Genomic DNA, 21,956 nt, shown 5'->3' with positions numbered 1-21,956 from the left:
ATTCTACCTTAAAAACAACAACAACAAACAACAACAAAAAAACACATGACTACACTCTCACCAGGCTGGTTACAATTTTAAAAAGACTGACTATACAAAGTGTCAGTGAGGATGTGGATCAACCGGGATGTTCATTAGTGGTTGCTGCATAAACCTGTGCAAACACTTGGAAAGCCATGGATCCATGTGTTAGTCCGTTCTCACACTGCTACAAAGATATTGCCTGAGACTGGGTAATTTATAAACAAAAGAGGGTTAATTGAATCACAGCTCCTCATGGCGGGAGACGCTTCAGAGAACTTACAACCATGGCGGAAGGTGAAGGGGAAGCAAGACACATCTTACATGGTGGCAGGAAAGAGAGAGAGAGCAGGGGATATTGCCACTTTTAAAACCATCAGATCTCATGAGAACTCCCTCACTATGAGGAGAACAGCATAGGGAAACTGCCCCCATGATCCAATCTCCTCCCACCAAGTCCCTGTCTTGACACATGGGGACTACAGTTTGAGACAAGATTTGGGTGGGGTCACAGAGCCAAACCATATCAATCGGTATCTTCCAAAATTGAACAGATACACACGTTATGTTCCAATGATTCCACTTCTAGGTATGTACCCAACAGAAATGTACGTATATGGCTACCAAAGGCTATACTAGAACATTCACAGCAGCAATTGTTTTAATAGCTAAAAACTAGAAACAACCCAAATGTCCACAATAGAATGATTAAATAAATTGCAGTATGCTCCTAAAATGGAATACTATGTAGCAGTGAGAATGAACAAGTTATTGCTAAGCACTACAAAGTGGAAAACTCTCTCAAACATAATAATTGAGTGAAAGAAGCCAGACACAAAAGAATATGAACCGAATGACTCTTTCATATAAAATAATGGGGCAGAACTGATCTATGGTGATAGAACTTAAAATAGTGATTTCTTTGTGTGACTAAGGAGTGAAGAGTAGGGCAGGGCCTGAAGAGGGCTTCTGGATGCGAGAAATGTCCTATTTCTTCTGCTGGGTACAGTTCCCATGTGTGCTTACTTTATGAAAATTCATTGAGCTGTGCAATTAGTCTGTGTATCCTTGTCTATGTAAATTAGCCTGCAATTTTTAAAACTGCTAAAAAAAGATTTCAGATGCTCAACTTGAAAATTAACCTATGAGAGTCTTTAAAAATATACATTTTCTACATTTCTTGGAAGAAAACGATGAGAAGGAAACTCTTAGAGCAGTAAACTAAACAATGAGATCCTCTGACTAGCTGCAGATTTTTAATTAGTAGTAATAGGTACTGTAGTAGGCAGAGTAATGATCCTCCAAAGATGTCCACACCCTATCCCTGTATCCTGTGAACATGTTACCTTACATAGCAAAAGAGACTTTGCAAGATATTGGTCAAATAATGAAAAATTTCTGTTAGAGGGGAGGAAAAACTTCAAGACATCTATTATACAACATGATGAGTATAATTCATAACAATATATTATATACTTGAAAATTGCTAAAAGGATGGATTTTAAGTGTTTTCACCACACAAAAAATAATTATGGAGAGGTAATGCATATGCTAATTAGTGTGACTTGGCCATTCCACAATGTATACATGTATCAAAATCCATCATGCTGCACAACATTAATGTATACAATTTTTATTTGTCAACTTAAATTAATTAGTTTTAAAAGGGACTTCATAGATGTAATTGAAGTTATTCCAAGATTATCCTGGATTTCAGGATGGTCACAATCTATCATATGATTTCTTAAAATCAGAGAACATTTCCTGGCCATAGTCCCATACATATACAGAGATGTATGATGGAAGAAAGGTCACAGAGATTCAGCATTGCTGGCTTTGAAGATGGAGAAAGGGGGCATTAATAAAGGAATGTGGACACCTCTAGCATCTGGGAAAGCCAAGGAAAGAGGTTCTCCCCTACAGCCTTCAAAGAGAAATCAGCACTGCTGACACCTTGATTTTAGCCCTAGTGAGACCCATGTCAGAGTCCTGATCTGCAGAACTCTAATATGATACATGTGTTTTTTCAGCCACTAAGTCTGTGATAATTTCTTACAGTAGCAATAGAAAATGAATAAGAATGCTAAGCATTTACTTTCCATTTATCATCCCATGCTAGCTAGAAACATAAAAGGGTTCTTTGTATCAAAGCATTAACTAAAGAATAAGCTAGTTTTAATTTTTCTACAGATGAAGCACATTCTAAAAGACTTTCTAGAGCCTGTTTCTCATTCAAAATATGTGGTGTTTTTATGATATTATAACTCAAAGTTAATGACTTCTCTTCCCCAACTAAATTGTAGACACCCTCTTCTTACATAAATCCCACAAATCTTTCCTATGGGAGACACAAGAGTACAGATTTTCTGTCTGTCTCTAGAATTTATGAGGTTTTACCCAAATGAATGTATTAAGTTTTTCTATATGATGTCTCTCTCAATCTTCAGAACAGTCTAATATTGATCATTCAAAAGATCCAATTTGATCTCTGATCAATAAGATCTGATGGGCCAATATGGACTTGGTTGCCCTAATTTGGGTTCCCACAAACAGACTCTGAGACAAGGATTTAGGTGCAAGTAGTTTATTGGGGGGTATTTTCAGGAAGCATGGACAAGCAAAACCAGGAAGGGAGGAAAACTTAATAATGGGTGTCTTTATAAGAGGGTTACCACTGAGGGCAACAGAGCCACAGTCCCATTGGGAACTCTCCAGAGGCTGTGAACATGCCTCAGAATTGTCCCATAAAGAAGAAGATAACATGGGGTGTTTATGCACCAACTTCTGTCCCTTGTTGGCTGAGGGTTGCTCTCAAGGATGTGAATTTCCCAGCACACCTGGCCCACACTGCAGAAGCAGAGAATACCCCATGGTCAGAGAACCTGCTTGGGCATAGAAACACAGAAAACAGCTGACACCGTGTATCAGGGACCTCCAAGCTAAGTCAAAAGGATATGAATGAGGGACTGACTGTGTCAGTATGACCTATTTCAGCGCAAAGATATGTGATGTTACATATGTGCTATGCATGGATTTTCCAATCACAACAGTGTGCAAAACCCAAAAGTGTGAAAACTAAAATTAACTTGATCTTGATTAAGAGTTATAATTTCCACCTGATATCAGATAAATTGACACGATCACTTTCTGGGTTTTCTCAGATAATTTTCATGACTGATTGGTCAGTTCAAATTTAATATTAACTCACATGCGGCTAGCCTTCTTAGGTCATCACGTTTACAACCTATTCATGAGAAAATCTATGGAAATGAATTGTCTCTATGATGATAATTTTTCCAGATTGAACTTTTTGGGAAATTTAAGTACTTCCATGTAGACTTATTAGTAGATGTTGACATGTCATTAGTCATTTGTACCTATTTAATATATTGCAAATTTTCAAAGATCAAAAAGGCAAATAAAGCATTTTTATTTATTATTTGGCCAATCCAATGAAATCTCCCAAATAATAACAGATTCTGTTATTTCTTTTCTTGGTGGTTGATGGTTCTCAAGTCAACAGCTGAAGGAGAGGTGTCATGGCGTAAGGAAAATGGCACTCACTTAGACCCACACATTCTTGAGTTCATGATCCACTTCTACCACATATTATTCTGTAGCTTTGGAAAAGCCACTTAACCTGCTGAAAATTTAGTTTTGCATGAGCATCACTCTCCATTACACGGGTGAAAATTGAGTCACTGAGAGTGAACAGATTTCTCTGTACACTGTACAATTCTGACAGTTCATTCTGCTCATATCCTCCCATTTTTGCCAACTCTCTATCCCCAAGTTGTTCCAAGAGCTTTTTCACAACACATTGCCAAGCCTCTGTCCTTCCCTTTCTTGCCTATCCTCATTCTGTTATCTCCCTTTTTGGCTGCTTCATTAAGAGAGGAGCTGAGAATCTGGCATCTGGGCAAAACCATTACTTTGGAGAACACCACAAGGCCATTGCTAATTTTATCTTTGCCTTTAATGTACTAGTGGGAAGATTTATTTTTACCTTTAATAGTAAGATATCCTAAGTAGAAGGCATGTGGGTACTGCTGAGTCTTAATTCTATGAACGTGGAGACTGTGTATGTTTTATTCCTTGTGAGTCCAAGGACTCAGCAAATACATAGAACTTATTCAAACATTTTTTGAGGTTACTAGTTGATCTGAAATGTATTTAGTTGTTCAGAGATGCCAAATCTTGCTCAATATTTAGTCTGTGTTTTAGTATTGATCCAAACCTTAAACCTAAACCTACCACTCACTTCAACAGAACTCCTCGCTTATTTTAACTGGAGATGGTATGAAGCAATGAGTCATCACTGACTATACATACCAGCAGTGCCTGATGCCAAATGGTTGGTGTGTTAATATAATTTTGTGCACACAACGTACACATTCCAATACAGTAAGTGAAATAGGAAAGTTTCAAGAGTGAGAGCACGTAGTAGATATTTCTCAGAAATCTATGTGTGATTACCTAATCTTAGCAATTGCAATCGGGAAGGAAAAGGAGAAAGCAGAATTCAGCTGTGTTTTAAGATTTATTTTATATATGCCTTTTGTCCCTTGTAAAAAGAAAATTTGAAAAAGAAGAAGAAAAATAAGAGGAGGGTGGGGGAGGAAAGGGAAAAGGACAAATGTGAAAAGAGGAAAGAGATGGAGAAGAAGAAAAGAAGAAAGAAAAGAGACATCTAATGTTAAAAAATTTTTATTTAAAAATCTTTACTAAAAAATGCTTTGCACAGGGCAATAGAGCTCAGGGAAAATAACGCCCTCTCTTCAACTTGTCTTTCTAAGTAACGTGAGGCAGTTGGGCCAGCAGTACTGCTCCCCTCTACCTCTTCATCTCTCCATTTCCTAAATCTCAGAAGAAAATAAATCTACGAGAGTTTAGCCGCCAAATCCCAGTGAAACAGCCATGGAAGGGAGAGACCAGTGAAAATCTACTTCTACTTTGATGATAAAGGTTGAGAGAAATGCAATAAAATTTTTGAACTTGAGACACAAACTGGGCTGAACACACTTGGTATTAACTCCGTCTCTTCCCTTGGCCTCAGGCCTTATCTTATTCCTCCAGCATTCCTTGGGATGGTAAAGGCAGGTACCCTCATATGCAAGTCATGGTTAGGAGAAGCATTAGCATGTCCACCTCCAAAAGCTACATTATTCTGGAGTAGAACTGAACCGTGTCCAAGGGAGCTGAGGTACAGGTCATGAGGCTCTGGAAACAGGGGCTATTTCTGTCTTTTTGTTTGTGTGTGTGTGTTTGATTGTTTGTTTTTGTCTACTGCACCAATAAATTGGTTTCTTTTCTTAGAGTCTGATGCTAAAGAAGTCTTGACTCAGGAAAACCACAACGGTGGACTTGGGAAGACTCAACAGGTTGTAACGACTCTCCAACAAATCATGTCATCATGCCATTTGATGATGATAGGAAGAAACAAAGCTTTGAAGATTCTTGCATTGAGAGAATAAGAGTTAGTGAGTAAACCAGATGTGTTTCAGGACTGGGACCCTGCAGCCATCAACCACTTCACACCTGCGTCGGTAACAAACCCAAGCTACAGCATAATTTTCTTTCTACCTCAGCAGATATTTTATAGATGGAAAAACTGAGGCATAAAGTGGGTAAATACCTCCCCCAAGGTCACGAGATAAAGATAATGCAGCCACCAAATTTTCTGTCTCCTCAACATCTGTCTTACTGGAATTCTTGATGGATTGGTACCCCCTTATTATAGTACTGATTTTAACATAGGGTGGTTTTGAATATTGGGTTTTTAAAAATCTTTTCAAATCATTTGTAAATTATGGAAATGTATACATCACATGAAACTTACCATTTTAATCATTTTTAAGTGTACAGTTTAGTTTAAGTACATTCACATTGTTGTGCAGTGATCCATCACTATACCTTTTTCATCTGCTCCAACTCAAACTCTGTACCCGTTAAACAATAACTTCCCTTTGCCTCATCCCTCCAGCCCCTGGCAACCACCTCTGAATGTTATTTTATAGCAAAAAGAAATATTAACTTTTGAGCTTGGTTTACAACCAAAAACCACAATTACACGCAGGAGAGAAGGGTTGGGAAAAAGAGGTTAACTCAGAACTCAGTTACTTAGAAGACTCTGTGAGTGTGCTGTGTGCATGTGTCTTTAAAAGTCTCTCCACCTCCCAGCCCGCCTCCTCACACTTTGCCACTGGGTGTTCAGTCCCCAGGTTCCCTCAGTCCCCAGAAGGAGCCGGCATGGACAATCTCCTTTATAGTTTTGGAAGCAGGTTTGTTGCCATGGAGTTCACATTTTGACTGGAGTTGAGAAGTATAAAGGTAACCATTTGTTTTAGTTTCAACGATCTGGCAAAAAGATAGGCTGTTGCTCTTCTTCTGGAAAAGCCTGATTGGTAAGATTCCTTTAAGGGCTCAGCCCCAAAGAGCTTTATCCCATCTCCTCACAGACTAAAAACTAAAGCCTGCAGAGACCTCTGAAGGAAAACCTGTCCCGGGCTCTGTCACTTCACACCCATGGCTAACCCTGGAGGTGGTGCTGTTTGCAATGGGAAACTTCACAATCACAAGAAACAGAGCAATGGCTCACAAAGCAGAAACTGCACAAAGAATGGAATAGTGAAAGAAGGCCAGGTAAGAGGCACTCTCCCCTACTCTTCTCTGAATTACCTGAACGTTTCAATATTTCTCTGTGAAGATATTTCGGGCTGTCCTAACTTAGAGTTCATCTTATTAAGTGTTTTTACATGTTTTGACTGTTGATTCTGTTAATAGAAAGTGCTTGGCTACCAAAAAGTTTAGGTGTGGATTAAGGAGAAAATGTGTTCTGTGTGCAAAAGAGGACACGCACAGACTCACACAGCTTTAGGCTCCCTAAAATACAAATGTACCTACCAGACTTTTGTCTCAAGCATTTTGCGGGGAGGGAAGAATTATCAAGGTTCCAACTCTTTGCGTATATTTTAGTCCAAGAGACCTGCTACAACCGTCATGCTTCAGAAGAAAAAGAGGAAGTGAAAGTACATTTTGTTGACATTATGTGGTGGAGATGGCATTCTTCCCAGGTCCATGAGAAATGCATCTCTGTTTGAAAGACGAGTTATTATTGGTGTTTAGTGGAGCCTTGTTATAGCTCACTACTTGATTTGAGGCCACAGTATTTCTTTGAAATGTGACGTCACAGACATTCTTTTCCAAAACACTTCAGAAAGCAGGGCTCATTGTGACACACTGCACTCAGAAAACAGAACGGCATCTTTAAAACAAACTTGTATTTTCCAACTTGACACTTTTTTTTTTTTTACCCTTATTGCACCGGGATGTTTGCAGAGTTTACTAGACAGGAGGAACTCGAGGAAAGTTGTCAGCTTGTTTTAAGAGAGAGCCTGGGTCTGTGGGGTCCTTATGTAAGGCAATTCCCCACTCCCCACAGGACACTCCGTGTCACTTTGCTCTGAGCAGCAGGAGTGAGCTCATCCGCCTGAGAAGCAAGCCTAAGTAGTCAAACAGGTAGCCTCTGTTTGGAAAGAGAAGTGGCACAGGGAGCCCCATGCAATCTTCCATCATTTGTTCATCCAGAGAGCAAGTATCCACCCACAGGAAAGGCAGATTGTTCTAAGATCACAGGACGGGTGGGTCTGGCTGGGGCCAGCCCTCCACTCAGTGAATTACATTCACGTGTGCAACTGGAAGAGGTTAAAGGAGCTCTGGAGCCTGAGTTGTGTGTAAACAAGCTGTGGTCCCCAAAAGCACTCCCCTCTTAATAAAAGGCACTGTCCAACCCTGGGAGGTGTCTATCAGAAACCTCAGAACTGGCCTGTCCCACCTGAGGATCTGAAACCTGGAGCAATGTGAAGAGAAGGTGATCAACTCCTGTCAGTTGCGTGAAGGAAATTACAGTAATATCCACCACTTATGCATCACTAAATATCAATTCAGACCACTACTCAAGATGATCCTTGCCTCTGGAATGCCTGTAACTCACAGGCTATTCACCTACTTACCCTTGTGATTATTCTGACCCTGAGGGATCACATCTGGGAAGAGATTCCTTCTTAACTTTTCTCCCTTTTATTTATTTTATCTTGGTTTTATAATCACATTCGAGGTATGAGATTAGAAACTTAGATAGACAGTTACAGCCACTCCAAAGTAAGGATAAAACCCAGGATTCTAAAGATTCATTATGAAGTGCAGCTGCAAGACTGTAAATATCCTTGGACACTGAGGCTTCCCTAAGAATAGTCGAAAACATCAAGGCTGCTGTTGCCTTCCTGAAGGGCCATCCAGAGCCTGTTGTCTCAGACATATTTAGGTGTCACTAAGCTACAATTGGCTTTCATTGAGAGCCTCAATTATGGCTTAAAAAATATTTTTCAGAAAAACAAACGAACAAAAAAAACCCAGCTGAGATCATTAGTGTAACAGGGCAAGCGAGGGCTTATTGTCCCCTCCATGATGGGAACAAAGTTGTCTTTATTCTCATGTTCCTTTGCCACTAGTTTTGATCCTTGGGACCCTTTAACAAACTAGGCCTAGACCAAAAGCCTTGCCTGTGGATAGAAGCATCTGCAATGGCTTCCAGAATCCTAGGCTGCTGGTCTCCCACACACGTTCTCCCTGGCCTAAGGTCTTCTGCTGCAGCACCTAAGATCCTACCAGCCCCTCCAACGATCCTCCCACCCTTTCTCTTCCCACTTATTTGCAACCACACAGCAACGCGGTTATCTCTTTTATACATCGGGGACCCTACAAGATTCTATTGACAAAGGGTTCCCTGGCATAACAAACAATATGAAAATTACTATTGGGCAGTGCTCAGGAGTCCTCCTTCCCCCTGGTCCAGCGTAGGCTGCCATTCTTGCTCCAGCATGCAGCAGGCTTGCTGCCCCAGTCTCAAGGCTGGCAAGGACCAGAGCCTTTCCATTCTTAGAAACCTTCTAGAGTTCCTTTCTGGAGCTTTTATGGAGCCTATTTTTCCTGTTTTTTTTTTTTTTGTTGTTGTTGTTTTTTTCTTTAAACCTCATATGTCCTGAGAATGCACAAAAACTGGTTTTCATCACTGATTAAGTCAATTTATTTGTTTATTCCCAATATGGCATCCTACCTTTTACTTCTAACAGGACACTATTGTACTAGAGGATTTGTTCTCCCTCCTCCTGAACATAGCCACACTACAGACAGATGGGTACTTAATGTCTTAATCTATAAACTTGATATTTCTTATAATTTTTATTGAATTAAAATTTTTCCTAATGAATAGGAATTTCCTATTCCTTACTTAATTCTATATAATTACTTTGCAACTATTATCCACATAATTGCTTTTTAATTCCCAGCAATTATTTTTGACCTGGCCATAAACTTTTATTTGGAAAACCAAAACCTAGGAAGGTAGACCTTGTGTCTCCATTGCATTTTCCCAGAAGTAGTTTCTTAAGAGGATAGGGTCTGCATTTTCTTCTCTTAAACTAAATCTGCAGGATGAAAAAAAAATGGTAAAGTTTTCATAATCATCCCTTTCCTGGAAAACAAAAACATTTGGGGATTAGAGTTACTCTAATTCAAGGTTTATTGAGTTCTTGACCTGAATGTTGTAATATTACCAGGTATAGGTAATGAGCCCTAACAAGTGATTGCTTTTCTTTTCACCAATATTTATTAAGCATCTGTTATTCTTAGGACCTATAAAGATAAATAAGAAGTTTATAGTTTATCTGTTAGGAGAAAGCTTATATCAACATTAAAATAATCACTTCAAAGTTAAATGCTAGTGCAAGGACAAGAGCTGCCATAAAGCAGACATAACTTGAGGACAAATGAGTGGTATAGATACAAGTATTAGAAGTTGGAGAAGAGCAAAAATAATAATAAATATCAGTGTTCTGCTACGTATCAGGAAGGGCTAAGCACTTCCGGCAGGCATCCCCTGTACCTTCAAAACAGCCCCATGAAGTGGTAGTATACTGTCCATTATACAGATGGGGAAAGATAAATCACCAAGGAACTTCTGAAGAATCACAATCAGCATTGCCAGGGTTTGAACCCAAATCCATGTTGCTCCAAAGCCAGTTCCTTTTTCAGTACATTCTAGGAAATCACAGGTTGGGGTGGTCAGTGACAGCTTCTCAGAGCTGGGAAGACTCAAATTGAACCTTGAGACATTATAATTGCAGATAAAATAGGGAGCTTATTCCTGAGGGCCAAATGAGGAAAAGACAGGAAAGGAACTCCGGAGATGAGTGTAGGAGTTGCTAGTAAAGGGCATAAGAAAGGTCGTGAAGCATTCCAGAAAGCTGTGAGGCACAACAGGTCATATGACTTTTGAGAGACTTTTCTCAATTCAGTGAGCCTTCATGGCAGACAGTGAGAAGCAGTGCTGTGGCTGAGGTGGTGCTCAGCAGCAGCTGGAAGAAGAGAAAGGATTAAGCCACATTATTACGGAAATCATTTCCAGTTCTAGAACCATTTAAGGTGAACTTCTATTCTCCCCACCTTTCTATATCCTCTTGAAGCCTGCAATATCCTGGTAGAGCTACTCTTCTGCTGTAGTATAAACTTCTTCTAGAGAATAAGAGCAATGACTGATTGATAGTTTGATTTGCAAATAGTGGTAGCTGTCTGACAGCCGTGTTAAGTACCAGTGTCTGTGGGGCTCACCTAGGCTACCTCCTGATTGAAACAGAGGTCAATATTCTCGCCAATTACTAGGAGAATTCATAAACTAAAAGTTTTGGAAATCCCTTTCAACTGCTCTGAATCTTCATCCTAGTCCTGTCTTTGGTGTTCTTTTCTAATGCCTTTGTTTCTTGGCTCCTATTTCCTTAAAACAATCCCCAATGTGGCAAGGCTTCTCCATGAACTCCTTAAGGAATCTGCATTTTCATGAGCTCATCATTTATAAAGCATTCTTGTATGTCAGGTGCTGCAGTCATTAAGATGAAAGTATTCTCCCTCCATTTATAAATAGCTCACAGTATAAATGAGAAAGAAAAGCAATTATAGTATTTAATGGTAAGTACTATAGTAAATGTTACAGTTATCTATTCCTGTGTAACAACAGCCAGTCCAAAACCCAATGGCTTGAAACAACAACTATTGGATTGTTCATGATTCAGGCAGGGGCTGCTAGGGATTGCCCTTCTCTGCTCCACGTGGTGTTTGCTGCAGATCAACTTGCCTGAGCATCCAAGATGACCCCATTCACATGTCCCAGACCTTGGTACCAGCCGTTGTCCAAAGCACCTTGTGTCTACTTCACCAGGACACCCTCTGCATGTGGTCTCATTATTCGGCAGAGTAGCCCAGGCTTTTTTACAGGATGACTGGCTTCTAAGAGAGTAAAAATAGAAACTGCAAGACCTCTTTTATGTCCTACGGACATTTCTGCTACATTTTGCAGACAAAGCCAGTCATAGTCCAGCTGAGATGCAAGGGGAGGAGAAACAGATGCTGCTTTTTTCATGACAGAAGCTGCAAAGTCATATTGAAAAAGGTTGTAAGGGATTGGAGAGATTATTGTGACCATCTTTGGAAATAGTCTACCACAATAGAAATATATGGACCTTGCATGGGAACACAGAAGAATGTGTATCTGACCTAGGCTGGGAAGACAACTTGCTTCAGAGAGGCATTTGACCCAAGTCTTGAAAGAAGAGTAGCCAGTTGTACAGGCATAGAAAGGCATTCCAGCAGAGGGAAAGGCTGTTAGAAGGATATAAAATATCAGAGCATTATGCCTTTGGCCAGTGAAAGATGAGTTCATGGTAGGAGGTTCAGGATGCTTAATGGAGAGAACCAGGTGGGAAAAGACTGTAAAATGCCTTTGTCTTAGTTTACATTCCCCAAGAAACAAACCCAGAGATAAATATTTGAGTGCAAGAAATTTACTAGGGAGGTGAAGCCAGGAAGCACAGAGGAAAAACAGTGAAGTGAGGCACAGAAGGGAAGGAAGCCGATACACTCATGAACAAGTTACTATTGTTGGCAACTGGGACTGAGACTTGTCGGGGACATCTGGGAGATGGTGTACAACTCATCTCAAAGCTGTCTAAATTTAAAAAAAAAAAGAATAAATGTCAACCAATTCTGGTCCTTAATCAGTTGAGGGATGCTCAGCACTTGTAGACTTTCCACACATGGGCTGAGCACACTCCTATGGCAGAGAAAGCCCTCAAGCTGAGCTGCAGGTGCTTGCAGTTAAGAAATCACCAGAATGGAAGAAGGTCTGGATGCACCAAGCGTGTCTTTTATAACCATTTATATGTGCAAGTGCTGGAAGTTTGAGAAGGGAATTAGCATGATCAGATACAGTTTCTCCCAAACTGTGTAAGCTTTATTTATGGTGACTCTCAGAGCATGGTTTACGAATTAGCCCTGATCTAATGGGCTAATCATCATACAAGACAGGATTATGCTGTTAAGCAACATAAACAGAGCTTACCCACTGTGTTTGGCAAAGGAGAAAAGGGATATATCAAGGGTAAATATTATTGCCATAATTTGTTCCCTTTGCACTGAAGCAAGATGAAAAACCAGAAACCATGAAGAGCTTAGCAACTTTTAACTGTATAAAAAAATCTAAAACTTAATATGGCAAGAAACATCATAAAGGGTAATGCATAAAAATCAATTGGAAAGCATAACTGAAGTAAAAACTCCTTTACAATAGCACCAGAAACATGAAGGACCTGGAAATAGATTTAAATAAAGTGAAAATCAATTGGAAGGGAGTATGAAAATGCTACTGAGGGACATGAAAGGAAACTGAAAATAAGTGGAAAGGCATACAACACATGTAGAGGAAGACTCAGGATGAAAAATGCATTAATTCTACCTAAGTTAACCTATAAGTTTCTGTGTAAGTCCAGTAAATAGATCAACATATTTTTGAGCCAGACAAATGACTTTGAAGTTTATATGGAAAATTAATAAGCAAGAATAATTGGAAAGACTATGATAAATAATAATAATGAGGGTGACTAGCACTACCAACTAGTAAATCATGTTGTGCACCAAAAGAATTAGAATGATTTTCTATTAGTACATGAACAGATAGATAAATATTATAGGTATAATTGTTAATCCATTAAAGTATAAGAAAATATCAATTTTAAAATAATATTTACATGGGAAAAGTCTTTATAACTATGATATAATACCCAGGAGCCATAATGTAGGTCAACAATCTGACTACATAAAAATCGAATATTTATTTCTGTATGGCAAAAACAAAACAAAAATAACACCATGAAATAACCAAAAGGCAAATTACAGACCAGGAAAATGTGTACAATTTATATCATAAAATGCAATTTTCTGATTATATAAATAACTTTTAGAAATGAATACAAAAAGAGGCCAAACACCAGAGAGAAAAGAATGGACAAAAGCTATGATGAGGGAAATACAATTTGAAACACAAAGGGTAAGGAAAGGAAGAGAAAGAAGGGAAGAGAAGTCAGGAAAGGGAAGGAAAGAAATATGCTAGAATCAGTTTCCATGAGAAAAGAAAGAAAAGTCCATTTTCTCAGTTTGTATGCATTAAGTGCAAAATCAAGTTGAAACTTAGTTTGAATAATCTAGTTATTTTGATCAGTTTAATAATAATAATGGTAAAGCTAATAAATCAATTTTTGGTGGGTGCTACATGCCAGGTCCTTCTATGTAATTTGCCTCATTGAATTCTTCTGGCAGTAATGCAAAGTGGATATTATTAGCCACATTTATATAGATGAGGAAACTGACGCTCTGAAAACATAAATAACTTCCCCCAAGGTCACACAGCTAGAACAAAACTGGGACATAAACTCTAGACTATCCACCTTATCATAACTTCTTACTTCAACAACTGTCCAAGACCCCATGATATTATCTACTTTCTATGATAATAGACTTAGAGACCTTTATTTAACAACTGAACATAATACCAGTTGTCTAAGGTATCAATAATATACTTTTAAAAAGAAAGGTGCTTATGCTTTCACTGTGATTACAGATATTGAAAGACATCAAGCTCCAATAGCTAATGCATGTTGGCCTATAGTTAAATCTTTGGGAGGCAATCAAGAACATACTAATTATAATCATCTTTAACGTGTCTTGAGTTCTTCAAAGTGCCAGGCATTCCCAGTGCTTTATGTTCATCATCTCACAACATTCCTATGAGGTATTATTTTTGGACCCATTTTATAGGTGAGGAAACAGAAAGCTTTAGTAACTCAACCAAGGTCACCAACTTATAAGTATCAAAATCAGGTATGGAAACCAAGTTTGTCCAATCCTAGAACCTAAGTTCTTATCCTTTAGTCCACACTTTCCCTGTAAACAAGATAATGTTAGGCGTGGGATTCATACCCACTTCCAGAGAGAAGGGGCCAACGGACACAGCCTTAAAGGGCAGAGTCAGTGTGAGTTAAAAGAATGGTGAGTTGTTTTGTTTTCCTGATTTTTCATTCTTAATAAAAATTTTAGCTTATCACAAATGACACCAAACTGTCACATATCTGCGCTTTCAATAGGCAATGTTATTCACTCACAGACATACCACACTAGTGAACCAGTCACCCCCATGCCTCACTTTGAACAACTCTAAGCTAAAGAAAATTGACCTCATGTGACTCTGAGTCATGTGGACTCACACTTAGCCACAGTTGGAGCTCGAGAGATATCTGGCTTTCAGGAGCTTTTTTCAAGAGTACCTGGCCTCCCTGCATAGAAACTTCACTTAGTACAATATTTTCTGGCAATACTGATATCTCAGACATGGTGCAGTAGATCAAGCTTGTTGACATGTGGCCTGCAGGCTGCATTTGGCCCGGGACATCTTTGAATGCAGATCAACACAGATTCATAAACTTTCTTAAAACATTATGAGATCTTTTTTGTGATTTTTTTTTAGCTCATCAGCTATCATTAGTGTTAGTGTATTTTATGTGTGGCTCAAGACAATTCTTCTTCCAATGTGGCCCTGGAAAGCCAAAAGATTGGACACTCCTGCAGTAGATGAAAGATAGTTACAAATTCTTTGGAGTATTTCCCATTGAGAAGTAGAATCTAATTCTAATCCACTTGAACCTGGGCTGGACCCAGTGACTTACATGACCAAAAATGTGATGGAAGGGACAATCTGGGACTCCTGAGAGTCAGTTACAAGAAGACTTGCGGCTTGAACCCAGTCCTCACAGAGCGCCCATTCCTGGAATCCAGCCACCATGCTTTAAGGAAGCCCAAGCAGCCCAAGAAGTTCAAGGAGAGAAACCAAGTATCCTTGCTCTGTTTCTCACTAAGATGCAGTACCAACTTCTAAACTGTGTGAGTGATGTATCTTGGAAGTGAATCTTCCAGCCCCAGGGTATGTTTGCTCCAACTGATACTACATGGATCATAGACCAGCTGTCCCTGTTGGGCTCTGCCCAAATTAAAAATTCTTAAGCAAATAAATAATTGCTGTTTTAAGTTTGCTGGTGGCTTATTAAGCAGCAATAAAAACTGAATACATGGATATTATATTTCCTTAAAATGACTAGAAAAGCCATTGTGCAATCTCAGAACCATTTTCAATGCTTGCATTTATATTTACATTTAAAGAGTTTGCTTTGACCATGAATTTGCTATTAATCATTGGCAAAGACACATTTTCATAAGTTATAAATTTCTGTTTTGTTTGGCATAAGGACTGTATGCTTAAGCCCTTAACCAGAGATGAGTGTCCGGCTATAAAAGCCAAAGACAATGAACCTAAATATCACCAATGCAAAAGCACACCCATTTGAAAATTGCCAAATCTGAAGTGTAATTATTAACCCTTAGGAGGTCTGTAATTTATTACATTGTCTATGAAGAAAGAGTTGACTCAATAAAGTGTGTGTGTTCAGGTGTTTCATTGGCTTAATTAACATATTTTAAGTATTTTTAATATCTGCCAATTACAAATTAATTTTATCTATTGGTTAAAGCTTCCTGGAAAAATTTTCTCTCACTATTGAGGTAAATTGATATTAACCTAATTAATTGCAAGAAGTCAACTATGCTGATTTTGAAATACACTTAATGTTTTTAGTAAGTATGGCTACCTTTGTCTCAGTTGGCCTGTACTAATGTAGTTTTACTGGAATTCTAAGGTATAACAATCTATAAATTTACGACAGGAAGATCTACTGCCACCATATTAGAAATCTTTTCCAGGTGATTTGGAGTTCAAATTAACTATTTTGGGGGAAAAACACTACAAGCATAGCTCAGAGAAATACTTAAAATTATCCTCCACAATCTACTTCATCTATCACAGTGCCATCTGAATCCTGCTCTCCTGAAGAGTTTTGACACATTGAAGATCATCTGAGCACAGCGGAGTTTGAGATTGCAAATGCCTAGAGGAGCTAGCAGGGCCTTGTGTAGGACAGTAGGAGATGGTAAGAATGGGTTTAACTGAACAAGGCCTGGTGTTTCCACGAGACAGAACAGGCTCCATCTTGATAGTTTTTCCAACTTCTAAAAGAAGCTGGAAATCCAAATTGAGGAAAGGAGGTCTCATGATTTCTAAATGTTGGCATCTAATTTTTAAAAATTCAAATCCTGTGGATTTAAAGAAAACACTGCTAATAAACACCAATTTGTAACTTCTAAACTATCGGCAAACAGAGTGTGGGAAATAGGCTAAGAAGTCCTAAGTAGAATGCTATTTTCTCATTTGTTTAGGAAAAATGGCTCAGAGAATTTGGCTCACCTTGATTTAATTTACTTTATATTTCAAAAAGTGATAGATGAGTCTTCCATCTTCACTTTCCTGAGTTGATATATTAACAATTACCCTAGACTCTGCAGGTTTGAGGAACTCTTATGACCAGCTACATACACTAGATTTCCTTGACTAACCCAAATCCAAAATATTAAGTCCCCGAGTGTTCATCAAAGTGTTAGAGACCTGGTGATATTTATTGACCAAACCACATCTCTCAGATTTCATAGGCAGTGGTGCACAAACCTTCATTAGGTGATGTGTTCATGAAGTCTGGTCACCAAGATTGTTCTCTAAATCTGGTCTAACTGGACCTTCAAAAGTTGCCCAAGCAAAAGGCTATGTGCAAGTCTTAATTATTCTCTTACCTATGGGTTATACACAGCTCTTATTTGTCTGTCTTGTGGTTGTGAGTCTTTTGGAGTTCAAGGATTCCTTTGAGAAGCTGTTATATAATTTCTAATGAAAATTAATATGTCCATAACCGCAAAATTTTTTATGTAGAGAATGTATGTATTCCCTGACTTCCTCAGATCCCCAGATTATAAACTTTGGCTCTGAAATTTTGTATAAAACTAGGCTATTTCTGCACTTACAATCCGACTAGAAAAAAACAGCAAATCAACTGTTCCAGAGAAGACAGGGTAAAGGATTCACAAATTGATCCACCAAAAAAGAGAAAATCACACAGAACACAAAGTGATTCAGGCAGCAAGCCCCATGTGTGTTAGACATTTATTTAAAAATTGGATTAGAGGGTGGGTGTGGTGGCTCATGCCTAGTTCTAAAGCTTTGGGAGGACAAGGAAGGAGGGTCAGTTGAGACTAGGAGTTTGAAACCAGTCTGGGAAACATGGCAAGACCCCATTTCTTAAAAAAAAGAAAAAAAAGAAAATTAACTAGCTGGACATGCTGGCATGTATCTGTAGCCTTAGCTATCCCAGGAGGTTGAAGTGGGAGGATCACTTGAGCCCAATGATTCAAGGTTACAGTGAGCTGTGATTGCTCCACTGCACTCCAGCCTAGGCAACAGAGTGAGACCCATTCTCTATATTTTGTCATTTATATTAGAAGTTTGCATTTTATTACATAATATATTAATATTTATTTTGCTGTAAAACTATTTTTATATACTCTTTTAAAACTTTGAAGAAAACTGAACTCCCCAGAAAGATGTTTATGTGGTAGCTTTTCACACTCCCGCACCCCTTAGGATGTCCCAGGAAAATGTGAACTCTTTAAGGAGGAAAGATAGTAGAAAGACCACTAGCTTTGATATCAGATGGAACTAGGTTTGAATCTCGGTTCTGCCACTTACTAATTGGGCCATATTAGGAAGGTAACTTTATGTCTCTGATCCATTCTTTATGAGGCTATGGTAAAGAATAAATGAGATAGCATGTGTAAGACTCCCAATAACTATCAGTCATACAGCAGATACTCAATAAATGATTATTATCTATTAACATTAGCCTGCAGTCACTTCTTTCTTCTCCACTGCTATTATAAGACTAATCAGTACGATGCCCAGTATATAGTAGATGCTCAATAAATGACAGTCATAAACCCTTGAAATCCTTCATCTCGTGATGACTTCTCAATCTTCATTTTACTTGACCTGTCTGCAGCATTAGTGAAAAATAATCACTCTCTTTTTCTTAAAGCACATTCTTCTCTTGACTTCCAGGGTATAACACTCTTGGTTTTCCTCTTTATCACTAGCTTTTCCTATGCATTTTCTATTCTTGGTTCCTCCTCCTCTCTTTGACCTTTAAACAACGGAAGGACCCAAGGCTTAGTCTATGCCCCTCTATTCTTTTCCAACTGCATATCTTTCATGAAGATCTGATCTTGTTTCATCATGTTAAATACAGTAAGATATTCTTCTTCAAATGGGTTAACTTGTTTAAGTTTCCTTGTCCTTTGTTCCCTGCTATCAAGGCCAGACTCCCTTACTCTCTGTGTTTCCTTGCCCTGGGAAACAACCTTCCTCTCAGTCTTATCTATAGAGCCTACATTCCACATCTGCTGCTCACTCTGTAAATCACCTCCCCCAACCACAACAGTACCCCCACCAACCCCCCCCCACCATCACCACCCCCACCAAAACTGTTCTCTCACCAGTGTAACTGCATCCCTGCATGTCTCAAGTTAGCCAATTGAGTTCAGCTTAGATTGTGTGGTCCAACTCTAGCCAATGGAGACTGCACACAGCAGTAGGAGCCCAATGTGTTAGGGATAAATCTGCTGCTTTCCTTTACTTGATGTGCTCTCATGGTGACCAAACTAACGAGCAGCACCCTTCTGCAGAAGTAAACTTTGCCTTGCTGAGAAATCAACTATCAGAGTGTCATTTCATTTGTGACTTCAAGCTTTATTTCTAACACATCATGATAGATAGATTAGATGATAGATCGACATAGATAAGTAGATAGATGTATAAAATAGGCATTTCCAACTGACTACTTGATATATATAGATATGTAAATGTATATGCATAAATAGGCATTTCTGACTGCCTACTTGATCTTTCCACTTGGATAATCAAAAGTCATCTCAAACTTAATATGTACCAAACTGCACTCCCGATGTTTCCTCCTGCTGCTCTCCAAAACTATTTCACTTACAGTCTTTCCCATCTCAATAAATGGCAACTCTATCCTTGTGGCTCAAGCCATAAACCTTGGTGCCATTCGTGACTTTTCTCCTTCATTCTATTCTGCATTCTATCTCTCAGTAAAACATGAGCCTACCTTCACAGCACATCCAGAATCTGACCACTTCTCACCTTTCCCTCAGCAACTCCCCGATCTTAGCCCCCATTATCTCTCACCTAAAATATTGCAGGAGCTCCATCTCTTTTATCTGTGTTCCACTGTCTGTTGCTGCATAACAATGCAACCCAACACATAGTGGCATAAAACAATGATTTTATTATGCTCATGGATTCTGCTGGTCATGAATTCAGAAAAGGCACAGTGAGGACAGCTCTCCCCTGCTCCATGGTGTCTAGGGCCTCATCTAGGATGACTCAACTGGCCGGGCTGGAGAAGCTGGGCCAGGAGGGTCCACTTTCCAGGCTGCCTCCTCAGTGTCACACCTGGCATCTGGGCTGGGAAGGCCAAAGGATGAGAGAAGCCAGGACTGTGGATTGGATCGACGCAGCCGTAAACAAGCCCACCAGGTTCAAGGGGAGGAGACTAGCCTGTCTCTTAATGGGAAGAGTAGCAAAGAATTCATGAGCATGTTTTAAAAACCACCACGTCCCGTTTCCACCCTCCCCTCCCCTCCGCCACAATCCACTAGATTTTCTCAATACAGCAGCCAGTGTTTCTGCTGAAATAAAATCCAGAGATGTCATTCTTCTGCCCAAATCCTTCCCATGGCTCCCATTTCACTCACAGCAAAAAACAAAATACTTACCATGACCATAAGGCCCCACAGCCTGGCCAGATAATCTTTGACTCATCTCCTGCTACTTTCCCTGAGCTTGCTCTGTCCCCAACTGCACAGCCTCTTCACTGTTCCTGGAGCCAGCCACCCATGGCGTCCTCCCACCTGCAACATTTGCATTTGCACTCCTCATCCCCCATCCTGGAACACCCTTTCCCCAGACATCCACAGGGCTCACCTTTCTCCCACTTGAAGTCTTCACTCACATAGCACCGTCTCTGTGGGACTCAGGCTCACTATGCTTTCTAAAAGTGCAACCCCCCCCCCCCCACTTCCTGGCCCCTTTCCTGCTTAATTGTTCTCTTTAGCATTTAAAAACATCTGCACACGTGCACACACACACACATAGAGTCACACATATACCTACACACATAAACACACACGCATGCACACATTAATTTGTTTCCTATCTGTTGCCTGCCTCCACATTTAGACTGTGAGGTCCACCTGGGAAGGAATTCCTATCTTGTTCACTGCTAAATCTTTAGTACCTAGACCAGAGCCTATATGTAATAGGAGCTCAATAATATTTATGGAATGAATAAAGACTATCTATTTTTACAAATTTGTTCTTTGCAAGAACTCCCATTTAACGTGCCTAGATCTCTAAAAGACTAAGAAAGCTCTGCTCATATGATCCACAGACTTCTTTGTAAACTTCAAAGTATATAACCTCTTATTAATTAATCCACAGGTTTCCTAAACTTTGTTGGACAGCATGGCTACTATTTACTACCATCTTTTTAAAAATCACAAAATCACTAGATTACTTTGGTGACCAGGTAGCAACATGCTTCTGTGTTGCTATCCAGATATGACATACTCCAAGCTTGGAGGTAGGGAGCATGCTTTAAGCAGTGGAACTTTTTGAAGAAAATGAAAATAGAAATGAAATATTATTAATTCATCTTGATCATTCCTGCTGCATCTTAGCAGGACATGAAATATGCCTGGATTAGAGGGAAAATGACTAATCTCCCAAGGTGTGTAGGGCTGTCATCAGCTTCTAATAAAATTCTGCATTCTCAGAGTCGAGTGTCCAAGAAAGTAAATGCGATCTGTTTTCCTATGAATGACCCACATATGAGATGACTTTTAAAACTTTTATTTAGCAAACTTTTACATTGCACTACATGCTAAGAACTTTACAAATACTAACTCAGTTGACCCTCACAACAACCATGTGAGGTTGATACTGTTACTATCGTCATTTTTTAGATGACTAAACTTAGTCATGCAAAAGTTAACTAAATTTGCCTGAGATAAAACATATAGTTAGCAGTGCAATCTAGTCACAGGACCTGTCTTTTTATCACTAGATGAAATGCCCTTTCCTCCACCATTTTATTGTAAACATTTGCAAATTTATGGAAAACCTTACATCATTCTAAATAAACATTCATATATCTACTACCTAGATTCTACAGTTAGCATTTTGCTATATGTTTACTACATACCTATCTATCTATCCATATGTTTTATGCATCTCAAACGAAGTTGCAGAATAAATACACTTCACTTCTAAACCCTTCAGCATGCATACCATTAACTTCAATATTTTTCTATAGGTTTTTTTTCTTTTGAGGTAAAATTTACATACAATGGAATGCACAAATCTGAAGTATATCATTCAATGAGTTTTGACCTACATTGGCTTTTGATTACTTTTTTGGAGAAAGTTTCCTAATGTAGTTTTGACTGTGGAAAGATGAACTAAAACTGCTCACTTAAAATTA

General features: G+C 39.1%; 1 protein-coding gene across 7 annotated transcripts in view; it reads left to right on the top strand.

The window, feature by feature from the left end:
- Positions 1-6,222: 6,222 nt before the first annotated feature.
- Positions 6,223-21,956, top strand: part of SPTLC3 (serine palmitoyltransferase long chain base subunit 3) — a 170,985-nt gene continuing 155,251 nt past the window's right edge. For 3 of the 7 annotated variants that reach the window (XM_055265992.2, XM_055265996.2, XM_063633985.1), the window contains exon 1: positions 6,282-6,663. In XM_055265992.2, the coding sequence (XP_055121967.1) occupies positions 6,547-6,663 (117 nt within the window). In that variant the 5' untranslated portion in view covers positions 6,282-6,546. Of the gene's footprint in view, positions 6,664-16,318; positions 16,443-21,956 lie in introns of all 7 variants that reach the window. The other 4 variants (XM_055265997.2, XM_055265995.2, XM_063633984.1 and 1 more) reach the window with 3 other exon arrangements.

The sequence above is a fragment of the Symphalangus syndactylus genome, chromosome 24 (genome assembly GCF_028878055.3).
Source record: "Symphalangus syndactylus isolate Jambi chromosome 24, NHGRI_mSymSyn1-v2.1_pri, whole genome shotgun sequence".
Taxonomy (NCBI): domain Eukaryota; kingdom Metazoa; phylum Chordata; class Mammalia; order Primates; family Hylobatidae; genus Symphalangus; species Symphalangus syndactylus.
Note: the sequence above shows the minus strand (reverse complement) of the source record. Positions and strands in the feature narration are given on the sequence as shown.